At 48.9% G+C, this 11,950-nt stretch overlaps 1 protein-coding gene across 1 annotated transcript; it reads left to right on the plus strand.

Moving 5' to 3' along the window:
* The first annotated feature begins 206 nt into the window (after positions 1 to 206).
* On the plus strand, positions 207 to 1,894 carry LOC109735470 (malvidin galactosylase UGT88C3). Its single transcript, XM_020294687.3, has one exon. The coding sequence runs from the start codon at positions 259 to 261 to the stop codon at positions 1,726 to 1,728; it is 1,470 nt and encodes a 489-aa protein (XP_020150276.1). The 5' UTR covers positions 207 to 258; the 3' UTR covers positions 1,729 to 1,894.
* The last annotated feature ends 10,056 nt before the right edge of the window (positions 1,895 to 11,950 follow it).

Genomic DNA, 11,950 nt, shown 5'->3' on the forward strand with positions numbered 1-11,950 from the left:
CTTATATTTAGGAACGGAGGGAGTAGAACAAAGGAGTACTTAACCTGTGAAGAAAAAGTTACAATGTCAGGTCCCCAAATAATTAATCCGACATAAATGCCTCGTGATTCGTGATGGTCATACGTGCCAATCACAGGACCATTCGTTCGTTTGCTGCTGTACCTACCACCGAACAAGCTGATGCCATTTATATTAGCGAGTCGCTAAGAAAAAGGCAATCAACGAAGAAAGAGTAGCCAGCAGCTCAGAACACTCTCCATGGCAGCAAAACCGACCATCGTCCTCCTGCCCGCCTGGGGCGTCGGCCACTTCATGCCCATGATCGAGGCCGGCAAGCGGATGCTCCAATGCTGCAGCAGCAGCAGCAGCGCCCTCTCGCTCACGGTGCTCCTCATGCCGGCCCCCACGGCGCAGGCCGTGTCCGACATCGCCGACCACATACGCCGGGAGGAGGAGGCCGGCGCCGTCGACATCCGCTTCCTCCACCTCCCGCCCGTGCCGCTCCCGACCGACCACACGGGCGTCGAGGAGTGGATCTCCCGCATCGTGCAGCTCCACGTGCCCCACATCCGGGCCGCCGTCTCCGGCCTCACGTGCCCCGTCGCCGCGCTCGTCCTCGACATCTTCTTCACCCCCGCGCTCGACGTGTCCCGCGACCTCGCCGTGCCGGCCTACGTCTACTTCACCTCCGGCGCCGCGATGCTGGCGCTGCTGCTGCGCTCGCCGTCGCTCCAGGAGGAGGTGGAGGGGGAGTTTGAAGGCTCGGTGGACGTGCCCGGGCTGCCGCCGGTGCCGCCGTCCTTCCTGCCGGAGACTTTGCTGGACAAAAAGAGCCCGACGTACGCGTGGTTCCTGTACACGGGGAGGCGCTACATGGAAGCCAACGGCATCATCGTCAACACGGCGGCCGAGCTGGAGCCCGGCGTCCTCGCCGCCATCGCCGAGGGCCGGTGCACCCGCGGCGCCCGCGCCCCGACCGTGTACCCCATCGGGCCAGCAATCTCGCTAATAACAAGCCCGCCGGCCGAGCAGTCGCAGCCGCACGAGTGCGTGCGGTGGCTCGACTCGCAGCCTCCGAGCTCGGTGCTCTTCCTCTGCTTCGGGAGCAAAGGGATGCTCCCGCCAGCGCAGGTGCACGAGATAGCGCACGGCCTGGAGCGCAGCGGCCACCGCTTCCTGTGGGTGCTGCGCGGCCTGCCGGTGGACACCACGATGGGCGCGAGAGAACCGACAGACGCGAACCTCGCCGAGCTGCTCCCGGAGGGCTTCCTGGAGAAGACGAAGGGGAGAGGGCTGGTGTGGCCGACGAGGGCACCGCAGAAGGAGATCCTGGCGCACGCCGCCGTCGGGGGCTTCGTCACGCACTGCGGCTGGAACTCCATCCTCGAGAGCCTCTGGTTCGGCGTGCCCATGCTGCCGTGGCCGCTCGCCGCCGACCAGCACCTCAACGCGTTCGCGGTCGTCCACGGGATCGGCGCCGCCGTGCCGTTGGAGATGGACAGGGAGCGCGGGAACTACGTCGAAGCGGCGCAGCTGGAGCGAGCGGTCAGGTCCCTCATGGGCGGGGGCGGCGGCGAGGAGGGGGTTAATAAGGCGAGGGAGAAGGCCATGGAGATGAAGCGCGCCTGCCGCCATGCCGTGGAGCAGAGCGGTTCTTCCCACGCTTCGCTGCAGAGGCTCTCCGAGGAGCTCGTCGGAGGTGCGGTGCTGCCCAAAAGAGGAACGTAGTCGGATCACGTGTAATGTTTCTTTTATCCAACTACTATGCTGTGCTTTCGGGAATAAATTCACCGTAGTTCTCGCTGTTGCTTTCATTTCTATTCTGTTTGGGGAATACATTCACCGTCGTGTCTATCTTCAAAAATACTACATATATTTTGTTCTGTTTGTTTCATTTCTATTGCTCTCAATCATCTGTTTAAAATGAGGAAGATTAAAAGAAAACTCAACAATGCATGCAGAAATTCTTACTCATTTTAATGGTCATGCATGATGCATTACAGTCAATGCAAATTAAACTATAACTACTTTTTGAAAATATGAAATTTATTTCACCACTCACCATTTATCTTGCTTGGAAAGTTTTTTATGTTAGATCCTTTAAACAAAAGGGGGAGTTGCATATTTTTGTTTTGTTTTGCAGGGAGTGTATTAACAAAGTACTTGCCACTGCATGCATATTTATGTTCCTTGCACCTGGCTTGTGGTATAGGTTATTGTTAGCGTCCAACTCGGTCTAGCCCACATTTTACTTACGTTTTGGACGATTATGTGCACACGGGGCGCCCTCGTATGTCCCGACCCTCTCTCTTCCGACGCCTTTGATCCACATGCGATTTTGTCACATATTGTGATGATGCTAATCCAAATCAAGCTTAATTGAAAACTCAATAATCCTACGTCTAAATAAAGTGTACAAAAGTCTTGTGTAACTTCCTAAAGTAGTAACTAGCAGTACTCTTGCCCGATAAATCGCGAGTGGACATGCCACCATGCGCGTCCGAAATCCACACCGCACGCTGCCGCGTGATGCGTGCAGCTTTAATACCCTCCGGCCGTATAAGGAGTTCGCCTCCTTGTATAGCATTCGGTATAGCGTGTGTATGTGCACCTGACACATGCAGTGCATGGCCCGCGTGGCAGCGCGTGCATTAATCCCACACCCAGCAGCCCAATGGCAATAATTCAACGATCTGGCGGCCCACATGCGGGCAACATATCTGGTGATACAATGCTCCGATGGATCATGGGCCTTTCGATTATGTTGGAAGGGACACGATGAAGGCACGCGTGATGAGCAGCCTCTCCACCGCAAAATATACAAAAACACTCTGATTCATGTTATTAATTAAGCATCAGGCCCTTTTCCTACTAGTAGTACTAGTTTATGAGCCTCGGTTTCACTTACGGGCAGAAAAAAGGCCCAAACGCAGAAACTTAAACCTGGTTTTCACTCATGTCTTGCTATTCCTGCAATCTCCATATGAAATTATGCCATCTCCATAATTTGCTTTATACTGCTAAAAGTTCAACAAAATAAATCTAGTAATTTTTTGGTTACTTTGTCCATTAAACACTAATAGTAGTCTGGTATGTCTAGTCCGTAAATTTGCATATAATGTCAATTATGATAATCCACAAAGTAGGGATGAAAACGGAGCGGAAACGGACGGAACTGAGTGCTATCATATTTGTTTTCATATTTTTTTGCAGAAGCGGAAACGAATACAGAAACCCCGGAAATGAATACGGAAACAGATACTACCGGAAACGGACACGGAGCAAATACAAAGCGGATACGGAAACAGAAATAGGCATTGATCGGAACTTAAAAACCCCTTGAATCATAGAGAAATACACACAAAAACAAACAAATTTAATGAGTTGTCAACATGGCTATAAAATAATATCATTATGTTAGCAACTTAGCGTAGTATTGTAGTAGTACCGGACAATTGCGTATAGGGTCAAGCTGAGTACATGTGTGGTAGTAGAAGTTGGGCCTTAGATCCATTCTACTAATTGTGTCATTGTGTTCTCTTTGGTGGTTGGGCTATGAAGCAGCTATAGGTCTATAGTAAAAAACAGAAATTCCATATTCACGGAAACGGAAAGTTCCATGCATTTTCATGCATGTTCCACCGGAAAACACCGTTTTGTTTTTGTTTCCGTTTCCGCATAAAAAAATTCCATTTCCACTTCCGTTTTGCAAATTTCCGTTTCCGTTTTCATATTTCCTCTCCGTTTCTATTTTTTCTCCGGAAAAACGGAAAGTTTCCACTCCATTTTCATCCCTACCACAAAGAGTACTATTATAAACGAACATTTTCCACTGTTGGTCTTCACATATTCGATGTGCTGTTCTAGCTTGTACAATCTGAAATCAGTTGGACAACTGACCTAGTACTCCATTGCGAGAGACATGCTATACTTTTTTTTCCAGGTTAACATCTACAGTTTTAGAATGTGTATATGGTTTTTACCAGTAGAAGCGTGTTGTACTTTTCTTTCTTGTGATAACAAGGTTACATGCATCATTTCACGGATGCTCCTGCTAAATAAACAATGGGCAAAATTGAGGAAATGCAGAAATCCTCAACTTCCTATTCCCTTGGGCTTAATTAAGTATAAAATCCAGGGTGCTTCTGGTATATTCTGCGGTGGAGGAGCTGGTCATCACCCTTGCATTCATCATGTCCCTTTGAATATGATCTAGCGGTCCAGGATTCATTCGAGCATTGTAGCACCTGAGATCCCGTATCACTAGATATGTCCTCCCCACATGCGATGCACATATTAAAGACACAACATAAGAGTGAATACGCTCAGCTGCCCCTGCAAAACATAAATGCACCCAACAATGAATTGATGATCCATCAACGCAACGGCATCCTAGCTGCGTGTCTCTCGCAACAAAGAAATTGGAGAGATGCTTACAGGCGTGCCGCAGCTAGAAGACGACGACAACGCTGACTTTTTCCTACTTGCTAAACGCGAGAGAAGCGTGCAGTGGGTGTGTTGTGCAACCGATGACGCTCTCCGTCTATGCAGAACCCATCTCCACACCTTGCTCTGTTCGTCCACGGTCGACGGAAAGACGAGATGCGCACTGCGAGAACCGAACTTGGGCGACAACTCAATTATGTCCACCCAGCGCCCAAAGCAATTATTCGACCGGCTGGGCGTCGCCTCGCCCGTGTATTCATACGACATTAAATGCAGCCCTGGCCCACACCACGGCGTATAAAGTGAGGTATTTGGGAAGCTGCTAATTAAGCTGCCCGGTATTCCCAGATGGCCTATTAAAAGTAGTCATCGCGACGCACAGGCGGACGTCCTGGATATGGGCTGCGCGTGGCCGCATGTCCTAAAAATCCGCGCCGTTCTCTTGCCCTCCTTCCTTCCCTATATACTCCCTCCTTTCCGGTTTATAGGGCTCAATTCAAAAATCTCACCAACCAAGGTAGATGGTGAGTGGTGAAATATTTTTTGTAGTTTGCAAAAGCACCTAATTAATGCTCTTGTTTATCTCAAAAATTATGTTTATCAATGAATTAATTGCAATGCATGCATGCATAAAGTACATGCATTGGTCAATTTTCTCTTAGTACTTGCATGCAATGATTTAATGCACCTTGGAATCTGAACATGTGATGGGGAACAACTAAATTGAGCCTTATGAAATGGAAAAACTAAAATTCTGAGACAAGCCCTATAAACCGGAAAGGAGGGAGTATCTCCAATCCTACAATAAACACATAAGGGCATCTTTAAAGCGGACCCTCAAATCTCCCGTAAGCGTCTGGACCGACACAACTTTTTATATATGTGTACCATTATCATACGTGCACATATAGAATACTTCAAATTCGTTGATGCGCATGCATCATCGATCCACACACTACCAGAATAACTGCTTGCGCCGACGGCCTCATCTATGCCGACGGCCCCCGTCGGCATAGATGGACCTATGCCAACGGCCAAGGACAGGCCGTAGGCGTAGAAAAGCCGTCGGCATAGATCCATCTATGTCGACGGGGCCGTCGGCATAGACGAGGCCGTCGGGACCGCTCGAGATACGCCTACGGGGACCGTCGGCATAGGCGCGGCCGTCGGCATAGCCCGGGCCCACCTACCCGGTCAGCGCTGACAGTTTGACGGCATTGAAACTACGCTGACGGGAGGTAACGGCGGCCGTCGGCATATCTATGGCAGAGGTATGCCTATGGCATAGCCGTTGGCATAGACCTGGCCCATGCCCCTCTGCCACGTCATCGATCCGTGTGCGCTTTATTTAGTTTTATTTTTAATTTTGCTTTATACTATCTATGGCAAAGGTATGCCTACGGCATAGCCGTCGGCATAGGCCCCTCTGTCACGTCATCGATCTGTGTGCCATGCCACATCATCGATCCGTGGGACTACACCTCTGTGTGTGCACAGATATGCCGACGGCCTTGCCGTCGGCAAACAATTATTTTACTTTATTTTTTTATTTTTACTTTATTTTAGTTTTTGTTTTTGCATAAGATAATTATGCCTTATCTAAAAAACAAACCCCGATGGTATATCGATTGCCCCCCGTTACGAACGTCGCTATCGCCGTGTCACGGAGGGGGGAAACGGTCGACACGGAGGGAATTCCGGTTGGTGGGGGGATTCGGGGTGTAGCTATGTCACCGAAACATCGGACGGGTCCCGATGCATATGTGAAAGTGTTCAGGCATGCGTAGACGCCCGTCTTGGGGCTCCGCGGTGTGCCCCCCCCCCCCCCCCCGCACGCAAGGCAGTGCCGCCGTCACTTCGAGGGGGCCAAAGCCCGGAGACGCGTGCCGCCTCTTCGGACATGCCACCACACCGTACGGCATGTATGAGGTCCTGGTGCGACGCTCGGGTGGCATTGCTACCCCCGTAGGCGCCCCGTCCCGCCTAACCCTGTAGCGTTTGACCACGGGATCTAGCCCTTTGACTTTGCACGGACGCGCTTTGAGCAGTGGACCTATCCACCCGATTGGGTTAGGTCAGCCCATAGGAACACTTTGGAGCAACATTCGGGCCAGACCCACAGCAAGATTCCCTCCGTGTAGACCCAACGCGTCTGTATCCCCCCTCCAGGTGCCGGCGGCGGCGCCGTCTGTGAGGGGGGCACACCCCGGAGATGCGTGCCGCCTCTTCGGACATGCCACCACACCACCCCGCATGTATGAGGGCCCGGTGCGACGCTCGGGTGGCATTGCTACCCCCCCCCCCCCCAGGGCCCCCGTCCCGCCTAACCTTGTAGCGTTTGACCACGGGATCTAGCCCTTTGACTTTGCACGGACGGGCTTTGAGCAGTGGACCTATCCACCCGGTTGTGTTAGGTCAGCCAATAGGAACACTTTGGAGCAACATCCGGGCCAGACCCACAGCAAGATCCCCTCCGTGTAGACCCGACGCGTCCGTTTCCCCCCTCCAGGTGCCGGCGGCGGCGCCGTTCGTGAGGGGGGGCACACCCCGGAGACGCGTGCCGGGCGTTTGCACCCGCCACAACACTTCCAGACTTGTGAGAGGCCGCCTACGCAAGATTTGGCGGCATGCTAGTGAAAGGAAATATGCCCTAGAGGCAATAATAAAGTATTATTTATTTCCTTGTATCATGATAAATGTTTATTATTCATGCTAGAATTGTATTAACCGGAAACATAATACATGTGTGAATATATAGACAAACAGAGTGTCACTAGTATGCCTCTACTTGACTAGCTCGTTAATCAAAGATGGTTATGTTTCCTAGCCATAGACATAAGTTGTCATTTGAGTAACGAGATCACCTCATTAGGAGAATGACGTGATTGACTTGACCCATTCCGTTAGCTTAGCACTCGATCGTTTAGTATGTTGCTATTGCTTTCTTCATGACTTATACATGTTCCTATGACTATGAGATTATGCAACTCCCGTTTACCGGAGGAACACTTTGTGTGCTACCAAACGTCACAACGTAAATGGGTGATTATAAAGGTGCTCTACAGGTGTCTCCAAAGGTACTTGTTGGGTTGGCGTATTTCGAGATTAGGATTTGTCACTCCAATTGTCGGAGAGGTATCTCTGGGCCCACTCGGTAATGCACATCACTATAAGCCTTGCAAGCATTGTGACTAATGAGTTAGTTGCGGGATGATGTGTTACGGAACGAGTAAAGAGACTTGCCGGTAACGAGATTGAACTAGGTATCGAGATACCGACGATCAAATCTCGGGCAAGTAACATACCGGTGACAAAGGGAACAACGTATGTTGTTATGCGGTCTGACCGATAAAGATCTTCATAGAATATGTGGGAGCCAATATGGGCATCCAGGTCCCGCTATTGGTTATTGACCGGAGACGTGTCTCGGTCATGTCTACATAGTTCTCGAACCCGTAGGGTCCGCACGCTTAACATTACGATGACAATTTTATTGAGTTTTGATGTACCGAAGGAGTTCGGAGTCCCGGATGAGATCGGGGATATGACGAGGAGTCTCGAAATGGTCGAGACGTAAAAATCGATATATTGGAGGACTATATTCGGACTTCGGAAAGGTTCCGAGTGATTCGGGTATTTTTCGGAGTACCGGAGAGTTACGGGAATTCGTATTGGGCCTTAATGGGCCATACGGGAAAGGAGAGAAAGGCCTCAAAAGGTGGCCGCACCGCTCCCCATGGTCTGGTCCGAATTGGACTAGGGAATGGGGGCGCACCCTTCCTTCTTTCTCCTTCCCCCTTCCCTTCTCCTACTCCCACAAGGAAAGGAGGAGTCCTACTCCCGGTGGGAGTAGGACTCCCCCCTATGGCGCGCCTCTCCCCTTGGCCGGCTGCCTCCCCCTTGCTCCTTTATATACGGGGGCAGGGGGCACCCCAGAGACACAACAATTGATCCTTGAGATCTCTTAGCCGTGTGCGGTGCCCCCCTCCACCATATTACACCTCGATAATACCGTTGCGGAGCTTAGGCGAAGCCCTGCGTCGGTGGAACATCATCATCATCACCACGCCGTCGTGCTGACGAAAATCTCCCTCAACACTCGGCTGGATCGGAGTTCGAGGGACGTCATCGAGCTGAACGTGTGTAGAACTCGGAGGTGCCGTACGTTCGGTACTTGATCGGTCGGATCGTGAAGACGTACGACTACATCAACCGTGTTGTGATAATGCTTCCGCCGTCGGTCTACGAGGGTACGTGGACAACACTCTCCCCTCTCGTTGCTATGCATCACCATGATCTTGTGTATGCGTAGGACATTTTTTGAAATTACTACGTTCCCCAACAGTGGCATCCGAGCCAGGTTTTATGCGTTGATGCTATGCACGAGTAGAACACAAGTGAGTTGTGGGCGATATAAGTCATACTGCTTACCAGCATGTCATACTTTGGTTCAGCGGTATTGTGAGATGAAGCGGCCCGGACCGACATTACGCATACGCTTACGCGAGACTGGTTTCACCGTTGCGAGCACTCGTTGCTTAAAGGTGACCGGCGGGTGTCTGTCTCTCTCACTTTAGTTGAACCGAGTGTGGCTACGCCCGGTCCTTGCGAAGGTTAAAACAGCACCAACTTGACAAACTATCGTTGTGGTTTTGATGCGTAGGTAAGAACGGTTCTTGCTAAGCCCGTAGCAGCCATGTAAAACATGCAACAACAAAGTAGAGGACGTCTAACTTGTTTTTGCAGGGCATGTTGTGATGTGATATGGTCAAGACATGATGTGATATAATGTGTTGTATGAGATGATCATGTTTTGTAACCGAGTTATCGGCAACTGGCAGGAGCCATATGGTTGTCGCTTTATTGTATGAGATGCAATCGCCATGTAATAGTTTTACTTTATCTCTAAGCGGTAGCGATAGTCGTAAAAGCAATAAGGTGGCGAGACGACAACGATGCTACGATGGAGATCAAGGTGTCGCGCCGGTGACGATGGTGATCATGACGGTGCTTCGGAGATGGAGATCACAAGCACGGTGCTTCGGAGATGGAGATCACAAGCACAAGATGATGATGGCCATATCATATCATTTATATTGATTGCATGTGATGTTAATCCTTTATGCATCTTATCTTGCTTTGTTTGACGGTAGCATTATAAGATGACCCTTCACTAAATTATCAAAGTATAAGTGTTCTCCCTGAGTATGCACCGTTGCGAAAGTTCTTCGTGCTGAGACACCACGTGATGATCGGGTGTGATAGGCTCTACGTTCAAATACAACGGGTGCAAAACAGTTGCACACGCGGAATACTCAGGTTAAACTTGACGAGCCTAGCATATAACAGATATGGCCTCGGAACACGGAGACCGAAAGGTCGAGCGTGAATCATATAGTAGATATGATCAACATAATGATGTTCACCATTGAAACTACTCCATCTCACGTGATGATCGGACATGGTTTAGTTGATATGGATCACGTGATCACTTAGAGGATTAGAGGGATGTCTATCTAAGTGGGAGTTCTTAAGTAATATGATTAATTGAACTTGAATTTATCATGAACTTAGTACCTGATAGTATTTTGCTTGTCTATGTTAATTGTAGATAGATGGCCCGTGCTGTTGTTCCGTTGAATTTTAATGCGATTCTTGAGAAAGCAAAGTTGAAAGATGATGGTAGCAATTACACGGACTGGGTCCGTAACTTGAGGATTATCCTCATTGCTGCGCAGAAGAATTACGTCCTGGAAGCACCGCTGGGTGCCAGGCCTGCTGCAGGAGCAACACCAGATGTTATGAACGTCTGGCAGAGCAAAGCTGATGACTACTCGATAGTTTAGTGTGCCATGCTTTACGGCTTAGAACCGGGTCTTCAACGACGTTTTGAACGTCATGGAGCATATGAGATGTTCCAGGAGTTGAAGTTAATATTTCAAGCAAATGCCCGAATTGAGAGGTATGAAGTCTCCAATAAGTTCTTCAGCTGCAAGATGGAAGAGAATAGTTCTGTCAGTGAGCATATACTCAAAATGTCTGGGTATAACAATCACTTGATTCAACTGGGAGTTAATCTTCCGGATGATAGCGTTATTGACAGAATTCTTCAATCACTGCCACCAAGCTACAAGAGCTTCATGATGAACTATAATATGCAAGGGATGAGTAAGACAATTCCCGAGCTCTTCGCAATGCTAAAGGCTGCGGAGGTAGAAATCAAAAAGGAGCATCAAGTGTTGATGGTCAATAAGACCACCAGTTTCAAGAAAAAGGGTAAAGGGAAGAAGAAAGGGAACTTCAAGAAGAACAGCAAACAAGTTGCTGCTCAGGAGAAGAAACCCAAGTCTGGACCTAAGCCTGAAACTGAGTGCTTCTACTGCAAGCAAACTGGTCACTGGAAGCGGAACTGCCCAAAGTATTTGGCGGATAAGAAGGATGGCAAGGTGAACAAAGGTATATGTGATATACATGTTATTGATGTGTACCCTACTAATGCTCGCAGTAGCACCTGGGTATTTGATACTGGTTCTGTTGCTAATATTTGCAACTCGAAACAGGGGCTACGGATTAAGCGAAGATTGGCTAAGGACGAGGTGACGATGCGTGTGGGAAATGGTTCCAAAGTCGATGTGATCGCGGTCGGCACGCTACCTCTACATCTACCTTCGGGATTAGTTTTAGACCTAAATAATTGTTATTTGGTGCCAGCGTTGAGCATGAACATTATATCTGGATCTTGTTTGATGCGGGACGGTTATTCATTTAAATCAGAGAATAATGGTTGTTCTATTTATATGAGTAATATATTTTATGGTCATGCACCCTTGAAGAGTGGTCTATTTTTGTTGAATCTCGATAGTAGTGATACACATATTCATAATATTGAAACCAAAAGATGCAGAGTTGATAATGATAGTGCAACTTATTTGTGGCACTGCCGTTTAGGTCATATCGGTGTAAAGCGCATGAAGAAACTCCATACTGATGGACTTTTGGAACCACTTGATTATGAATCACTTGGTACTTGCGAACCGTGCCTCATGGGCAAGATGACTAAAACACCGTTCTCCGGAACTATGGAGAGAGCAACAGATTTGTTGGAAATCATACATACAGATGTATGTGGTCCGATGAATGTTAAGGCTCGTGGCAGATATCGTTATTTTCTCACCTTCACAGATGATTTAAGCAGATATCTACTTAATGAAACATAAGTCTGAAACATTTGAAAAGTTCAAAGAATTTCAGAGTGAAGTTGAAAATCATCGTAACAAGAAAATAAAGTTTCTATGATCAGATCGTGGAGGAGAATATTTGAGTTACGAGTTTGGTCTACATTTGAAACAATGCGGAATAGTTTCGCAACTCACGCCACCCGGAACACCACAGCGTAATGGTGTGTCCGAACGTCGTAATCGCACTTTACTAGATATGGTGCGATCTATGATGTCTCTTACTGATTTACCGCTATCGTTTCGGGGTTATGCTTTAGAGACGGCTG

This window comes from Aegilops tauschii, chromosome 7, assembly GCF_002575655.3.
Source record: "Aegilops tauschii subsp. strangulata cultivar AL8/78 chromosome 7, Aet v6.0, whole genome shotgun sequence".
In the NCBI taxonomy this organism is placed as follows: domain Eukaryota; kingdom Viridiplantae; phylum Streptophyta; class Magnoliopsida; order Poales; family Poaceae; genus Aegilops; species Aegilops tauschii.